Source organism: Pyxicephalus adspersus, chromosome 4 (assembly GCF_032062135.1).
Source record: "Pyxicephalus adspersus chromosome 4, UCB_Pads_2.0, whole genome shotgun sequence".
Lineage (NCBI taxonomy): Eukaryota > Metazoa > Chordata > Amphibia > Anura > Pyxicephalidae > Pyxicephalus > Pyxicephalus adspersus.
This window is the reverse complement of record NC_092861.1, coordinates 22,318,462-22,335,922: the sequence shown is the minus strand read 5'-3', so window position 1 is coordinate 22,335,922 and position 17,461 is coordinate 22,318,462. Positions and strand designations below refer to the sequence as shown.

Below are 17,461 nucleotides of genomic sequence, written 5' to 3'. Positions count from 1 at the left end.
TCTAAATAAAGTCCCACCTCATATGTTAACGAACCTTGCCCCTTGGCTCCAGTAAATTTAGTTTTTGGAAAGTCCAATGTCACTTACCATCAGAGCTGATTTACCAAAAGGCAGAGTGGGCCCCTGTCTATAAGAGGTAGAAATAAAGGTACATGTCCCCTGTATAGCAGAGATATTTAAAGTTTAGGTCTTGACCCCAATTAAGTCCAAGAATATTTTTATATGGTTCACACTGCTGAAGGACGTGTCCAGCATCTCCTGAACTGGTGGCCTGGATGGTAAGGCTGCTCCATCTGCCATGCTGGTCTAATCTGCTGTCAAGACAGATCTGTAGAGTATAATCAGGGTTTTGCTTTAAGCTGTACCTACCGGCCATAGAGTTGGCTGCTTAGTAAAGCCAACAGCTGAGCATGACATGTAAGCTCGAGTGTGAGGGGATGCAAAGAGCTACAAGGTAAGCAGTTGTGGTGCACATGGGTTGGAGATTGAATAGGTAAACATAAGATGCCAAGGTAAGCTAAAAATGTGAAAGGGGGGTGAAAAAGGGGTAAATATGGGATGCAAAGGTAAGATATGAATACGGCGATGGAGTGGAACGGTAGACTTGGCATGCAGAGCTCAGTAGTAGTATTAGACATGAGGAACAGTGATGAGCTTTGGACATAGGGTGCATAGGAGATTGTTAGACATAGGATGAAGAGGTGAGCAGAAGACCTGGGGTGCAGAGATGAGCACTGAACATAGGAAGAAGAACTGAGAGGTTAAATTGGGGTGCAGAGATGAGCACTGAACATGGGAAGTATAGGTGAGATCATTGAAGATCAATGAGCGTAACCAGTGATTAAAAGGTACACAAATATGCCATGTGGGTTTCAGGCATAAAGCAAAGGGGTTCACTGATCAGAAAATAAAGCAATTTAAAAAAACTTTTAGATAAGTCCGTTTTGGACCCTGCACTCCAAAAGGAACTTATTGTAGATATTTATTGTTGCATTAAACTTGCTGATTATAAAAAAAAATGATAAAGAGATATTCAAAAGCCCCTAAAAGATAAAGTGAACTACAGGCATATAATAATGGTAATAAATTGTAAAGCACTGTTAGTTTTATAATACATATAATCATGGTACAGTTTATTATCATCCAAATTTCATATCGCAGAAGAGTTCTGATGATAGTTTTCACTAAACAGAGAAGTGAACTTGAAAGTAAGACAGCATGTAGCATTTTGTGTCTTCTGTAAGAATCCAGTACAAAACCAGCCACAATGGCTCTTATGTACAGCTTCCAAGTCTTTGTACAGCAGGATATGTACAATGGCTTCAAGCAAAAGAAAACTGCCAATTTACGGACAATTTTCTAATCCCTGTGGCTTATAAAATTTTAAAGGTTTGAAATTATTTCTCTATAATCATAATGTTCGCAATAAATATTAACAGTTAACCGTTTCAGGGCTAATGATTGTGTACCTCTAAATATCCGGAGTGGAGTATATTGTCTACATTAGTCGTAAACCCTGGACCCTGAATACATATTATTATTATAAATATTATTTTTGCAATTATCCAAGAGATCAGACCTGCAGTATAAAAAACAGGGTGTTACTGCTCCTAGATGCTAGAATGCTTGGTTTTTGCATGCATTTGGTTTTTGCATGCAATACAGGCAAAAGAAGTGTACAAAAGAATTCATTTGAAAATGAAATGAAAGGCTCAATAACAAATTACTATTGGGCAAACCACTGGAGCCTAAAAAAGAAACACAACTCACATCATTATCATAGTGGAACCTTATAAAACATAAATATTACTTTTTCATGGGGTTGGCTTTCACACTACCAAAGAGGAGTTTACAGGTTTATTTTATGTCTGCTAGGTAATACCAATCCACACAGTTCATATAAGGGCACAGTTGGGTGACACTTACATTAGGAGATGGTTCTTTATGCTCATATTTTAGGTCTTCTTTCCCATTGACCTCCGCCTCTTTCAAGTGAAATGATCTGCCTTCAATGAAAGCAATATAGTCTTTATAAGAGCATAATGGGCCTGCCAGGATGCCCAGGAAATTACAGCAGTAACTTAAAAATTCCAGGAGACTTGGCATGTGTCTGTGATTCAAACAAAGGAAATTGGTTTCAATTTGCTGAACAAAGAACAAATCAAAGAAAAAGGCACGGTGAACATTAAAGGCATCAGTATAGGTATAAAGCTTCTATTCTAAGGGGTAATAACCAAAAGGTTTGACATATATCTGTAGAAGTGTAAAGTACCTCTAGTGTCCACAGTAACCAACAAAAATTATAAAAGGCATTTTATCAGTTACAGTTGGTAATGTAGTACCAAGGGCAGAATGATGGGCATCAAAATAAACAACATCGACCATAAAACATTACAGTATCCATAAAAAAAAAATATGTTGAGCATTTAGATATTATTAAATGTCTGTACATCCAGGCAATTGTGACACTTTAAGCATACATTTTTCACATTATAATACATTTGTAGCCATCATTTAAACAGTTTTGCAATGTAACCAGATAGACACACCTATGGGAGTTTAAACTTGCCACCAAACCTATGCAAGCCTTGTTTCTTATTTGTTTTCTTTCTTTTCAGGTTTTTTGGCAAGCCCAGCATGCTTTGCTAATTGTTTGCCATAGAATTGCCTTATATAAAATGTTTTACTGTAAAATAAATATATCAGATTATATATATTATATATATATATATATATATATTATTATTATCATTGCTTTTTATAAACAGGATTTATATGGCGCCAACATATTACACAACGCTGTACATTAAACAGGGGTTGCAAATGACAGACAGAAACAGACAGTGACACAGAAGGAGGAGAGGACCCTGCCCCGAAGAGCTTACAATCTAGGAGATATTGAACATTTATACAAATATGACAGCAAAAGAAACCACAGCACACAACAGGGGGTCAGGCATCCAACACAACCAGATAGATATTGGCAGCTAAAGATTCTTCAGCATGTTTAATTTACGGGTTGCTGATCTCCCTTAATTATGTAAAGGATGTTCCCAGAAATGTGTACGGCTGAATAAGAATTTTGTCTGTCACACAATTTCACCATAAAGTAATGTGAGACTTCAAACACAACAAATGTCACATTGTTTCCAATTATGGGAGAAGGAACAGAAATTTCCGACAGCATCTCCAACAATGCGGGTATGTAGGTAGGGCAAGCCAAAAAGATGTCTATGATACGTACAGGCATCTGACCTTTCTGGAGACACAGAAGGTGACTTTTTTTAGATGAGGCTCAAGCAGTTACACAAAACTGTGCTCTGACCTCACCATCTGTACTGCACATCTTGGTATTATCTCTTTTTTATTTTTAGTAACTTTATTGCTTTTCTATGGAATCTGTCTTCTTAAACTGCACTGGTTGGCATTACCTTGCTAAACAGAAATTAAGGGCAGCTCTTTGGAGCATAATTTAAGACCAAGCCAAATAGGATAACGAAGGGTTGAGGTTGTCCTAAAGACATTTTAGAGCTGTGCATAGGAAGAGGTTATGAGTGAAGAAGTCATTGGAAGGTCACTGGAGGAACAAAAAGGAAAGGAAAGTGGGAGCTGAATGCTATGGAGAGAATCGGAGGCACAGGAGCCTAAATTTGATTCAGAGGTGAAATGGAAGTCAAAGATGTCAGGGGAAGATTTTGAAGGCAGTATCGAGGGGAAGTGATGAGTTCTGTTTTATCCGAGTTGAGTCTAAGAAACCTATCAGTCATCCATGACGAGATGGCCAATAGACAGCATAAAACCTTATCCGGGACTGAGGCAGACAAGTCGGGCTGGACAGATAGATTTGTGTGTCATCTACATACGGACAATACTGTAAACCAAATGAGGATGAGAGCTTGGCAAGTAAGGAGGTGTATAGAGAAAAGAGTTTAAAAAGCTTCTGAGATCAATCAGAATGAAATAAATGGTGCATTTGTCCTGCAGATACTTCCTTACCTGCATATCTTCTGCAAATTGCATTTCTATAGACATGGGTATGGGAGTGCAAAAACTCACAACAGCCCTGGTGACCTCGACCCTGAGCTGGAATTTAAATATCATACTTTAGGGTATCAGTGTGTTGAAGTTATCTTATCCTTTCAACAGTAAAACTCTGATACTTTTATCAGAGACACCTATGACCTGCACTGTATTTCCACTATGTTTGTAGTCCAAAGTTCTGTTTAATACTTTTTCTGGAAGTCTGGCCATAATATTTGCACTCAAGTTTAAGCAGTTTAGTTTAGATCTATGGAGAACATATAAAGCTGGTGATCAGCATAAATGCCGCAAAGTGCTGCTATGTCAGCAGAAATATGGCAACATTGTCCCGTGATACGATGTCTCATGACTGTGCCTACTACATTTTCATATTTATATTTTTAACTCCTTTTTGTGTTTCTAAAAGTGACAGTTGTACAATAAAGAGCAAGTTGATTTTTATAACATTTGCTACCTATAAAATAAATTTACCATCTGTTTTTTATTTTATCAGTTATACCTTATGACCTTTCAATTACTTTTTATACATACTGGCCTCGCCAACATTTACATTTTTGCTGGTTGACATGTCTTATTTGTGGCTACAGGGAGCCCATCTATTGGGGGCTGCAGGGACAGGGACCAGACCAACTTCCAATCATACATAGTGTGCCACAGTGCACTGTTTTTTTCACACTGGCCAAAATCATAAATAAATCAAAAGATACTGTAAGTAGTTTTACCACATCGGGACCATATATCAAACCTCCTTCCTTGATAGATCCTTTTTATAATTATTTGTGTGTTTGATTTTAAACATCTCATAACTTCTGTCAATTTTTTACTGCAGTCTGTGTTCCTTCCTAGAAGATCATACCTCTACTCACACTGGTGACCACTTTTACAGAGGCGGAAAGTAAGGGGAAATCCAAAGTTTTAGAGTTGTCACTGGAACAAAAATAAATGAGGGTAAATCTTCCATTGTGGTCCAATTCCATTAACTCTATTCCAGCATTTATGGATCTTGGGGGGACCCATGAAATGTCATTCAAATCTTCAGGGGTCCCCAGCTATAAATACTATATCAACAGCTCAAGGTACATTAGTGTGTTTGGCAGTAGTAATAATGCTTTTTACAATGCAGGTCAGTAGGAAAGCTGCCACCCTTACAGATAGCCAAAAAAATCATTGGTATCAGTTAAATGGACCTAAGAGACACCAATTGCTCATTACTCAAGCAACCCTAGTTGAGAAACCCTAAAATACAGAATTTTTCTTCTTATTTGACTTTGTGTCTAGAACAGAAAGTGAATGAAGTTCCCCTACAACTAGACATTGAGAACAAAATAAACAAAAGGGGTTTACCCTTCACTCTATGCAAAACCAAAAAAGTTTAATGTATAATTCAATTTATTATAATAAAACATGTGTTAGATACAGTAGGGGGAAACTCCGTTTAGTTCAATTTTTTTTCTTAGTGTTTCATTTTTGCAGACTTCATTTAACTTACTGTTCCGAAGATCCAACAGGAAAAGAGAATTTCTCTACAAATTTCAAAGGTAGTTGTTACCAGATCAATTGTCCTATTAGAAGCTAAACCCTGACAATGTGTTCCTTTGACAACCAAAAAAAGTTTGGATTTTTCATCTATTCCACCCACCGGTACAAAGAGGAGTAAATCTTCCCAGCAAGGACACCGATAAAAGAATGATGGGTGCCAACCTTTCCCTATAAAAAAAATTGACTATACATACACTTTGAGAAAAATTTAAAAAACACAAAATGTATTCTATGCCTGTAATTACTTATATATATAAGTATATATAAGAATAAAAAATGTACATGCATGTTTAAATAATATCACAAACTCATTGAGATACAGGGGTTGTAATAAGGAATTGAGCTACAGAAAATGTTAATTCCGCAGGCAGGCATGTTATCACATCAGTGGATATGGTTGAGAAATTGGTGACTGAATTATCACTGGGTGTGAATGCTGTGTGACTTGGGAGAATGCCAGGCCCGTAATCATACACTAAGTCATTACCTGCACAGTGCTGCGAAAGCTGAATAGACAGGTCTCCCCGGGACAAACCTGGGTGTTCTCTATATGAGATGAGGAGTCTTTGTATACTTTTCAGTGACACCTTGTGCACCCATTTCTGAAGCCTATGGGATTCTTTAGCTAGATCCTTTGCTTATTATATGGCTGACTTGTCTATTGAACCTCCTTAACTCTTCATAATAAAGGACTAATAAGGATGACTGGGAGAGATAGAGGAGCTAGAATTTAAAGGGAGATTTGCATAACAACTGCACACATCTGTGGATCTTCTGATTGTTATGCCACAGGGATGAATCGTGGAGAATTAGTTGAAATTGCCAATTTATATCAAACAACATATTGGGCCTGATTTCATAAAGCTCCCCAAGGCTGGAGAAGATACACTTGCATCAGTGAACCTGGATTAGGTCCAGGATTGAGAACATTTGTTAACAAAAAGCAGATGAATTTGAAGTTGAAAATTGAAAAAATTTACTTTATCACCCAGCTTCACTTATGAAATTGTATCTTCTCCAGCCTTGAAGACCTTTATTAAATCAGGTCCATATACTCAAATATAAATCAAGTCACTGCTAACATTAAAAAACAGTAATCAATAGAAATGCCAACACATGTAATGTTTAATTTTAAACATAATAATGGGATGCTATTTTAAAAAACATTTATTTAAAAGGGGAATAAAACTGCATGGGCTCTATTTATCTTTTTCCTATTTTATGGTTTAAACTTTTTTATACTTTTAAGTTGGTTTAGATGGGCTACTTAAGCATTTAAGTCCCTAAATGAACTTTTGTGCATTATTGTTGGGCCACCAGTAGATTGCACTATGCCTTTATGTAAACTTTGCCCTTGTGTAACAAACTTTTATAAAGGCTCAGTGCTTTGCACTTTAAGGAGGACACAGCACCATCTACTGGTGTGGCCCACATATAAAGATCCAGATTTTTTTCTAATGGCATTTTCAGATGTTGGAGTATATCCATTGATTAGTATTTTAGACACACATAATGGTATTGCCGTTCACTATCTGAATCTCCATAATGCAGAATAGATTAAAACTAATGGCTCCAGTGCTATTAGGATGACATCACTGCCATTACTTGTCTTGCACATATATACAGGTTCCTCTGATTTCACTGAATCCCCTTAGCTTCTCACAGTGTATATTAAAAGTGGCAGAAAGTTATTTTGTAGCAGATGGACATACAGCCTTGTCTAGCCCTTTTTTCCTTGTCTTCCCTAACCCATTTCATTGGATTTAGCTAATCGTGGAGGCTCAGCATCATAAATGGGCAGTACTTAAAGTGATCTGCATGTGGCAGGGTGCTATGAAGCTCCCAAAAAGTTATGTACAGCACCATGCAGGCCCTTCCCACTAGCTGCTAGCTTCCTGTGTAAAGAAATACAAGGACCAGATGATTACATCATCATAGCTAAAACAGGATTTGTATGCAAACAGAAAGGTTTTATTTAATCATTATGATAAGCTGGGAAATGAGGAAAAGACAAAAAATAGGAAGATTAAACTTTGTTTTTTAGGGGAGACTCAAATTCTTGGCACTGTAAAACCCCAAAAGAAACATCAATCACAAGTTGATTTACTCCCATCCAATAGCTATCTCAGACCTGATCTTTTGGATGATTTTAGCCTTTATTTTTTACAAACTGATCTACATTTGGCTGTGTAAGTCATTTAGGATTTTCATACAGTCCATTTGAAAGAAAATCTCAGGTGCTCTGACAGTGTGATGTCTGCTTTCCATCTTGTATCTGTATTATTCAGGACTGCCGCAAGGATTTACCGCTAACAGTGTCTGCCCCGCACAGGGTTTAGCCGAATATCACGGAAACATTCTTCTTAAGACTTATCAGAGAACAAAAGCGAAAACTACAAGCCATGAGAATCTGTTTGCCTCTGCACCTGGAGATGTTTTTTGTGAACCTGAGCAGCCATTCTGAACAAAAGCATAGCAGAAAATGTTCTTGTGCATTCCAAAGCGGAGTATTCACTGCATTTACCAATGTGCTGTAAATAATTACATTCAATTTAATCTGTTTTTTTTACAGCTTTATTAAATCATCTAACCTTCCTTTCTAGAGACAACCCAGCTCTGACACTAGCAAATTCAGGGCCTGTGCCGATGGGCTTATGTTCATATGCGAGTTTTGCATTTCTGTACATGTTTACGGAAATACAGAGCAAATACAGGCCAAAAGGAGGTCAACTGCGGGTTAAATGCACTTGATAGTGAATTCTGAATGAGGTCAGAAGTGATACCAATGATACATCCACCCCAAGGTAAATGAATACAATGTTCAGAAATGCAACAATTCCTGATAACTGTATATCCTTCAAGTCCTGTAAATAAACTAATAAAAGGAATGGAGGCACTCAGCCATGGGGAGAGATTAGCTGAACTGAATCTTTTCTCCCTTGAGAAGAGATGTGTAATAGGTGATATGATTAACCTGTATACATATACTAATGGTGAATATAGAGAACTCTCTTCCTAATTATTCACTTTGAGATCATTACAAAGAACAAGAGGGCACTCTTTGCATCTGGAGGAAAAGAAGTTTAAGCTCCAGATAAGGAAGGGATTCTTCACTGTAAAGTCTGTAAAAATGTAGAATCGACTCCCTCAGGAAGTAGTTTCAGCAAGTTCTATAGACTGCTTTAAGAAAAAGGTGGATGATTTCTAGAAGCACAGAATATTACTGGGTATTAAGGCTTTATAGTAAAGATAACAGAGACTGTTGATCCAGGGAACATCCAATTGCCTCATGGAATCAGGAAGGAATTTTTTTTCCCATTGGAGCAAATTGTACCAGGGTTTTTTTGCCTTCCTCTGGATCAACTATGTCTATAGGCTTTTATATCTGGGATATGTTTATTTCCCTAGATGTTTGTCTTTTTTGAACCTGACTTACTATGTTACACTGTGGAGCAGACTTAATCCACATACAGACATCAGATTTCTGTCCCTGAGAAAGACTTCTTGTGATCTCAGAAGACCATTCTGTTCTCAGAGGAGAGGGGACAAGAAATGAGAGGCACCCCACTGTGTCTTCATTTATAGAAAAGCACAGCAGCCGTTTCTGATCAGTCATTCTTCAATCTTCCAAGGCAGAACGATGAATGCTGGTAAACCACTCCCAGATGGGTACAAGGGTTCATCACGGGCGACAATCATCTGATATGTGTGCTTACCTTTACACAGATATCAATGCAACCCCATTGTCCACGTCGCAATATATTTTGTACTGATAGATAATGATATTCTGTCATATTGGCAACAAATATTGTTAGATGTTAATTTCATATTTATGATTATTTTTGTATATGAAATGAAACATTTATAAAGCAATCCAGAGTTTGATGAATTTTCATCAGACTTAATATAAGCCAATGAGATCAGTATTGCTAAAATAAATTATATCAAAACCTACAAACAAAAATCCAATATTTTGCAGCTTACTAATACTTAGATGTATAAGCTGCATTAATTTTCAGAAAATACCCGTTGATCTTCTCCGAAATCTGTCCTTGTCACTTTCTGGGAACTAAACTGATAATAAGCAATGGTATTATCCTTCCAAGCTCTCTTCTAAAAATTACTAATCCCACTTTACAATGGAAAAAAAAAGGTTGCGCTTGTAGTTGTATCCTAGCGTGACAACCATGGCTGCCTCCATAGATACAGCGGAGTAAGTAGGGACAGGGAAAGTGTTATTCACATGATTACAAGGAGAAAATGTTAGGAAAAAAGTCTTAAACTAACTCAGCCATCTCATCTAAGCACTTGTAAGCTTCAATATATAATAGTTTTTTTGTTTTGGATGGATTTTAAAAATTAATGTATCATAGCAATTTGTGATTGGGAGGGAAAACCAGAAGCGAGGTTAGCACAGCCCTTGGCTAAGGAGAAAGCAGGTTGCTGATATCATTATATGGTCATCTTATTATTACACAGTATTTATATAGCACCATCATATTACACAGCGCAGCACAAAGTCCTTAGTCATGTGACTAGCTGTCCCTCAAAGGGGCTCACAATCTGACTGTGACTTTTCACAATGTGACTTTTCTAAGCCACTGTGCTACCCATATCAGGAATGCAGACTCGTGTAGTCTTGTAGATCTGAAACTTTACATCATCAAAGGGGAAGTAAACCTATATAGGTAATGGTTTTACAAATTTTCTCCACTTTACAGGGCAGACTGGATAACGTTAAATACACTATTATATGTAACATCTTTTAATTAGTGTTTTAGTGTGTTGCAGGTGTTATTTATCCACTTAGGACCAATTATATAAATATTACCATGCTAATTCTGGACCCGTCATTAATTTCATTGCTTGTGTACCTAAACCCTGAGATAAAGTTGTGATTGGACAGCTAATTTTTTCTGTCTCTTCTGGTCCATGTAATTTGTTCCACTAAAGAAGAAACATTGGGCCTGATTTATGAAAGCTCTCCAAGACTGGAGAGGATACACTTTCATCAGAGAAGCTGGAAGATCCAGCAAACCTGCATTTCTACATGTATGGTTCCGACCATGAAGAATGGAGAAGGAGGTGTGATGGTGTGGGAGTGCTTTGCTGGTAATACCTCTTGGTTACCTAAATTACCTATTGGTAATTTATTCAAAATTCAAGACATACATACCTTGGCTACCACAGCATTTTGCAGCAACATGCCATATAATCTTGTTTGGACCATCGTTTGTTTTCAAGTTTTTCAACAGGACAATAGGCTATTTGACCAAGAAGGAAAGTGATTGAGTGCTGCTTCAGAAGACCAAGCTTCCACGATCACCTGACCTAAACCCAACTCAGATGATTTGCGAGTTGTGTATATATATATATATATATATATATATGTATTGGAAGGTTACCAGTCATCTGGAGACAAATGCTAAATTTTGGATTTCCCATCTTTTTTGACCTAGTCACCAGGAAAAGAAGAAAGGTTGAACACCCCCTCCCCAGTATTTTTTTATGTGCCTGAAGTTCAGCTTTAAATTATTATTGTTATCATTATTATCTTGTCTTTATATAGTGCCATCATGACTTTGTATCTGCTAGGAGCACCAATTTAGGAACAGTTCCTTAGAATCCTACCACAAAAAAAAGACATCTGATTGAGGAGTTTACATTATTGCCTTTCTCTAAAGCACATTTACTGTAAAATCAGCCCAACCTAGAAAAGCAGTGACCATGTCCAGATTTCACTTGATGTCATGCCGAGAAACATATTGCAGGTAGTTGGTTTACAAGCAACCTGCGGTGTCTGGATGGATCTGTTTCAGGATCACATTTTTAGTGAGTGAACTTGTGGCACCGTTAGGAATTCACCCAGCAGCTTTTAGCAGCAATCGTTCAAAATGCACAATCAGCCAGAGCCGATCACTGTGACCATGGCACACACTTGGCTCTCTGACTTTCATTCAGTAAGATTAGCTGCTTTTCAGTTGCTGCTCAGTACAGATCAGTAGCATGAGGCAGCTCGAACAATGGCACTGAGAACTGAACAAAGTTATAGGAGACTGCGGGACAGATGGATGAGCAGAAATAAATAATCTGTGCAAAAATAAATAGGTAGGTAGGCTGCCGCTAGTAACCTCCTCTGCAGAAAATGCCTAACTCTTATGTTACTGTCAGTGGCCTTAATACCTTTTACAGATTAGGAATACTTCACTTTTTGACAAATCTGTATCAGTAATTCATGTTTTGAAGCCAGGGATAGCTGGGTAGCAATAAAAGAAGGGGCTCTGCCTGTTTATGAAATCTTTGCTTTTCTATAGAGTTATGACACTATAAGGATCTTCGGGGAAGAAGTATTTTACTGTTAATAATCTGTCTTTTGCAACAATTTCTTGACTTGATTTTTGCTGTTCTCTTTTTGTACCATCCTATAATTCACTGTACTTGTGTGAATATATTGTTTGAATTCTTGCAATAAAACTGTTCTTTATAGAAAACAATCCATCTTACCTAACAGCCAGCCTTCTTTGAGATGGTGTCAACGTTTCTTCTTTACAAAATATTCCTAAAAGAGGAAGGAGAGTGGAAAGATAAATATTTAACACAATGCATATGTACACGCAGGCCCCCTTTGGCACAAAGCCCTGTTGACTGGTTTAGTTGTTCCACCTCCCATTAGAAGTTGAATTAATTTAAGCCACATCAATAGAATACAAAACACACACTGTGGGGTGCTGCTAATTTAAAACTTCCAAGTCTCAATGGAACTTGTCAAACAGTTTTTCTTTATATTGACGAGTCTGTAGCTAATGTAGATGTATTGCAGCTTATAACACTGAGTTTTTCATTTGGACATTCAGTTTTAATATACATAAAATTAGCTATCCAGCAGCCATTGTGTTGAAATTAATGCTTCACAGTTAATGGGCTACTGCAAGTATTCAACCTATTCAAAACGGTCACATATCTTCCCCCTTGGGTAGAACCTGTAATGACGTTGGTGAAATAAATTACAGGGCAGGGAAGCAGGAATTCATACACACAGAAGTACAAAGAAGCATTTTAAGACAAATGCCACCAGTAAGGTGGCAAGAACCCCCCATATACTGGGGTATAAACCCCCAAGCTTTTTACTTTGGAAAGACCAAAATTCCCCAACATGATATAATCTCATATTCATTCCTAGCCGAACCAAAAATTCCATCATGCTTTAACCTCACATCCATTTTTAGCAGACCCAAGACTCCCATAATGATATAATTTTACTTTGGCCAATTCCTGGCTGCTAATAGACTTCATCATGATATCATCCAACCATCCTTACCATTTTGCGGCACAACCAAGACTCCTATCATGCCATTATCTCAAATCCAAGCCAAGAAGAACCAAAACGCCATCAAGCAAAAATGTTACACCCACTCCTAGAACCACACTATGACAAATTCAACATCCAAGTCTGAAACTCCAAAAAAAACCCATTCAATTACCATAGAATACAAGCTACACAAAAGTATGCATAAACAACCAAAAAAACTATTCCCACATTGTTTTCTTTTTTTCATGTATTCATAAATGACCTTTAGTAAATCCATACGGAGCTGAAAGCCCTATGTAGAATATAGAGTAGTCTGCGCTGCAGTGCTTCGTTAATCATGCCAGTATGTAATTAGTAGTATGCTCTGGAAAGCATTTTAAGTGACAAGAAAATAACTACACATTTACATTTCTAATTACTTTTGCTGGAGATGAATAAAGAACGGAAGGTAGAAATTCTATGAGCATTCAATGAATGATGCAGGAAGATGCTAATAATGAGACATCCAAAGGTAAACACGACCTGTCACTATCACAAATACAATAATACAATTGTAACCCAACACAAAACCGTAGCGGCAGAAAAATGTTGGCTGACACAATTACTTTTTTGAAAGGTATGCTCTATTTAAAAGTTAATTCTAAGTACTCTGAGTGCCCCCTAAAACTCTACCTGTCTGTCACAATAATGTGCTTGTCTCAATGACAATAAAATTTAGCCTATGAACTTACACTATTTACATATTCATCCGAAGCAGTAAAATTAGCCCTAAATTACCTTTTTAGCTGCTTGTACTGTGAAGTAATTAATGTTTATGGATAACAGGGAATCCTAATACAAATTTCAATTAATCTAGAGTATATCAGCTTTCTTATACCTGCTGGTTAAACACATTACAGGGTTAGCAGGCTGCCAAGATTGCTGTTCATAGAGATTTAAGCGCCTTCAACTTTTTCACAATGCCTACAGCTACAGGGGTAAGTGAGGGTTTGTTTTAAAGCACATTTGCTGCTTTACTGTAAGATTTACAAATCTTACATTGAAGATTTGTTTGGACAGCATGGAAGAAGCATAATGAGAAAGAGTGTCAGCACAACTGTAACCTACATAAAGACTGTATTGGGGAAAAGCTATGTGGATTTAATGTATATAACTCAAATAGCTCTGCATATATGGTGGATGAACATAGATAAATGAATTCACACAAAACATTTAGAAAAATGACAATTGAAAATAATTGACCAATAGCTCAAGTAATCCTATGCTACCTGCATGAGGGGACCCTGACAATATTATACAATATGACATCAAATAACAGCACTGACTATCTATGAAGGCTATGTGCTTGTAAAAGCTACAACACCAGTGACTTGGATGGTATTTTCTTGTTTAGGATGGCAAGTATGAGTGTCTGTAGGCCAATGCATTATGAATTGAAGTTGCTTTCAAGAGGAAAGCAAAACTTCCAGCTGAAATGCCCAGTATCAGAAGATTTAATGTGATGTAACTACTGTACTGGTCTCAGTTCTCCTTGCTGGAAGCTCTGACATAGGGAAGCAAAGCCCTGCCATCACCAAGATAGCTGCATCCACACAGTACTGTGATATCAGCTGCACTGAGACCCCAGGGAATACTGCTGACTACTTCTGGCCCTCTGCCTGTTGCTTTTGGAGATTGTACTGTTGAACAAAAAGTGATGGAAATCAATCCAAAGAAATCCTAGATAGATTTGATAATTTCAAAGGGGTTCTGATTCTTTACAACCCTGCTCTAAACTAAAATTTAAGAAATGGCTAGCCAAACACTTAAAGCAAAAAGTGCATTACTGTGCATCCTTCATATTCTAATCAGTGGAGGGCAGTTCTGGTGCATCAAGAGCATCGTTTTAAGAAGAGAAGAAGATAAGACATTTTTGTAAACCATAAACCAAAAAAAATGTGCAAAAAAAAAATATTCAGTCCTACCAGTTTTTTTTTGTTCAGTGGATCCTGGTTTAACCTTCTGTACTAAGCCAAACAAGAGAGGCCAGACGCAATTATTAGGTATCCATGTGCATTCAATTTCATGGCTGCTGTGGAGTTCATGCTTAACCTGCACTGTGCTTCCTAGATACTCCTGAGAATTGCAGGTCCGGAGTATGGAAGCTGTTACGCCAAGCTGTTAAATGAATGTAGAGCTCACATTATCCACAAAGGTGTTTGCTATATCTGCTATGCTGGAAAAAAAGTCACCATGTTCGAGGACATGAAGTTGGTATTATTATTGTGTATCGAAACATTTTCCATGTAAAAGGGGAAAAATGTATTTCTAGAAAAGTGCATACAAGGGCAGTAGACTATTCTTCATGCTCATAAAACAGGACCATGCAACAGTGAAACCAGAAAATCTCACCCTAGACCAATGTTTCTCAACCAGGGTTCCCTAAATCCATAGGGTTGTTCCAGAGGGGTTCCTCTAGGGTTTCCTTGATCAATGAGTAATTTGTTCCTCTAAGGTCAGATTAATAGAAGCCAATGATCTTAGTCACCACACTAATGGTACTGCAAGTTTTGGATATAGTAGTTATAGCAGGGGTTCCCTGAAGACCTAAAAGTTATTTCAGGGGTCCCCCATGTGCAAAAGATCAAGAAACATTGCTGTAGACAAATGATCTTTGATCAGACTTGGATCAGACACCAGGGAACATTAAATTTTCAAAGGTAATTTGAAAATTAAAAAAATGTTTTACACATAATGAAAATGTCACCAAAAATGTTGCACAGAATAATACCGGTCTGTGTGAGTTTATAGGAGTCTTCAAAGGCCTCATGTATCATGCTGACATGATATTGACAAGGGACATACTATCTATGATTTAAAAATCATTGAGCTGCTATCCCTAGCAAACCATCGAATTCTTGTTTTGAATATTCCAAATGCACAACATAATGAAGGTACACATTTCAAACACAGTTACAAAACAGGAAAGGACAAACAGGAAAATACTTTTATTTTACTGCATTAACATAATTATATCAAAAAACAGCTTACCATCTCTTACTTCAAAAGCCAAGCTTGTTATTTTCTGTGTAATAATCATCATTGGCCTGCATTTAAACACAATAAAATAGTTTAATGTCACATACTTTACATTTTTCAGTGTGTTTATTTCAAGAGATGTATTAAACATAGAACAATGGAGAACTAAACCAGAAAACAATCAGAAAAGCAAATGTGGTATTTTATGCAAACAAAACAAAAATACAATACAAGATCACTGACATATCAGGGTACCAGTGGCTGTTTGGAGTAGTATGTAGGAGCGGGCACTTCAGAAGACAATTTCTAATAGGCAACAGCACAGTGCAGGAACAAAGGTGAAGGATAAATGGTCTATTGAATAGAAAATAAAAGGGGAAAGGGATAAAAACTAGAGAACTAAACCTCTTATGTTCCAAACAAATGTATGTTGTTAGATATGCAATCCATGGGTCCCACATTTTGTTGAAGGTATTAAGGATGTTATTAGGAATGCAGGTAAGCTTAACATGGACCATTATCCAATTGGTGCCCAGGGTTACAGATATAGATTTCCAAGCTTTAGCTAGGGAGATGAAGGCTGACAGAAAAATATATCTAATCAATTGTACAGAAGATTAAATGGTACAATTCCTACCAAAAGCCCTGTGCTATGGGACAGGACCCCTAAATGTGCCCTATTGTTCCCCTCTATTTATATGTGCAGAGACAGAGTGATGATAACCCAGGGGTGTAATGTGAGACAAAAGAAGATCATAAAAGTGTGATGATTCTGCACATTATATCTGTGCTGTACTTACCCCGAAAAATCTGCAGAATACTGCCCATAGTCAAAAATATAAACTCTTGCTATTTGGCACAAGGTGAGGTATCCCAAAGCAAACACAAAGCAGAATCTGAAAAAAAAGAAAACATTTCATTAGGTCAGAAATAATTAAATAAAGAAATTAAAAATATAACATTGAAATATTGATGGGATATGGCACTGGAGCACAGGATTCACTTAAACTATACAGTGCTGGGTGAAATTCATGTTATGGAGGGCAATTGCCCTGGTTGGGCAGATCTAAAATACAAAAATGCCCCAAGCAAAATTCAGTGGTAGAAGGAAACAGGGGTGCACACAAATATATTAGAAATGTAGAAATAGATATGTTTGTTTAAAAATCAGGTTAAACCAGACAACATATTTCAGAAAGTTGTGAAGTACATCATTCATCAGATCCAAAGTGGCCATTTGCACCAATATAAAAGCTTACTATGGGATTTATTTAATAATTATAAAATTTATGGGTTCAGGTTATACAGCACATTTTTCTGAATTCCTAATTTCAGTGTAATCATGGACATGTGACACAAAGTGCACCTAACACATTTCACCTTTTTAGTGCGTTTTTCATGCAGTACCATTGACAATATTAAGGGCATGCAACTCGTCTTTTGATACGTATTGAGCATTATGTTGAGGTAAAGCTCGGAAATGAATGACAAAATAGAACAGGTTCAAATTTATCACAGCAGACCACAACAGAAAACCATTACCATTGCACATGC

At 37.1% G+C, this 17,461-nt stretch overlaps 2 protein-coding genes across 4 annotated transcripts in view; both read right to left on the bottom strand.

The window, feature by feature from the left end:
- ITGB1BP1 (integrin subunit beta 1 binding protein 1) overlaps positions 1-17,461 on the bottom strand; it is a 488,766-nt gene that overhangs the window by 195,805 nt on the left and 275,500 nt on the right. The window lies entirely within an intron of this gene.
- MBOAT2 (membrane bound glycerophospholipid O-acyltransferase 2) overlaps positions 1-17,461 on the bottom strand; it is a 126,184-nt gene that overhangs the window by 27,720 nt on the left and 81,003 nt on the right. For all 3 annotated transcript variants that reach the window (XM_072407549.1, XM_072407548.1, XM_072407547.1), the window contains 4 exons: positions 16,708-16,803; positions 15,920-15,975; positions 12,085-12,139; positions 1,927-2,110 (listed from right to left, as the gene is read on the bottom strand). In XM_072407549.1, the coding sequence (XP_072263650.1) occupies positions 1,927-2,110; positions 12,085-12,139; positions 15,920-15,975; positions 16,708-16,803 (391 nt within the window). The remainder of the gene's footprint in view (positions 1-1,926; positions 2,111-12,084; positions 12,140-15,919; positions 15,976-16,707; positions 16,804-17,461) is intronic.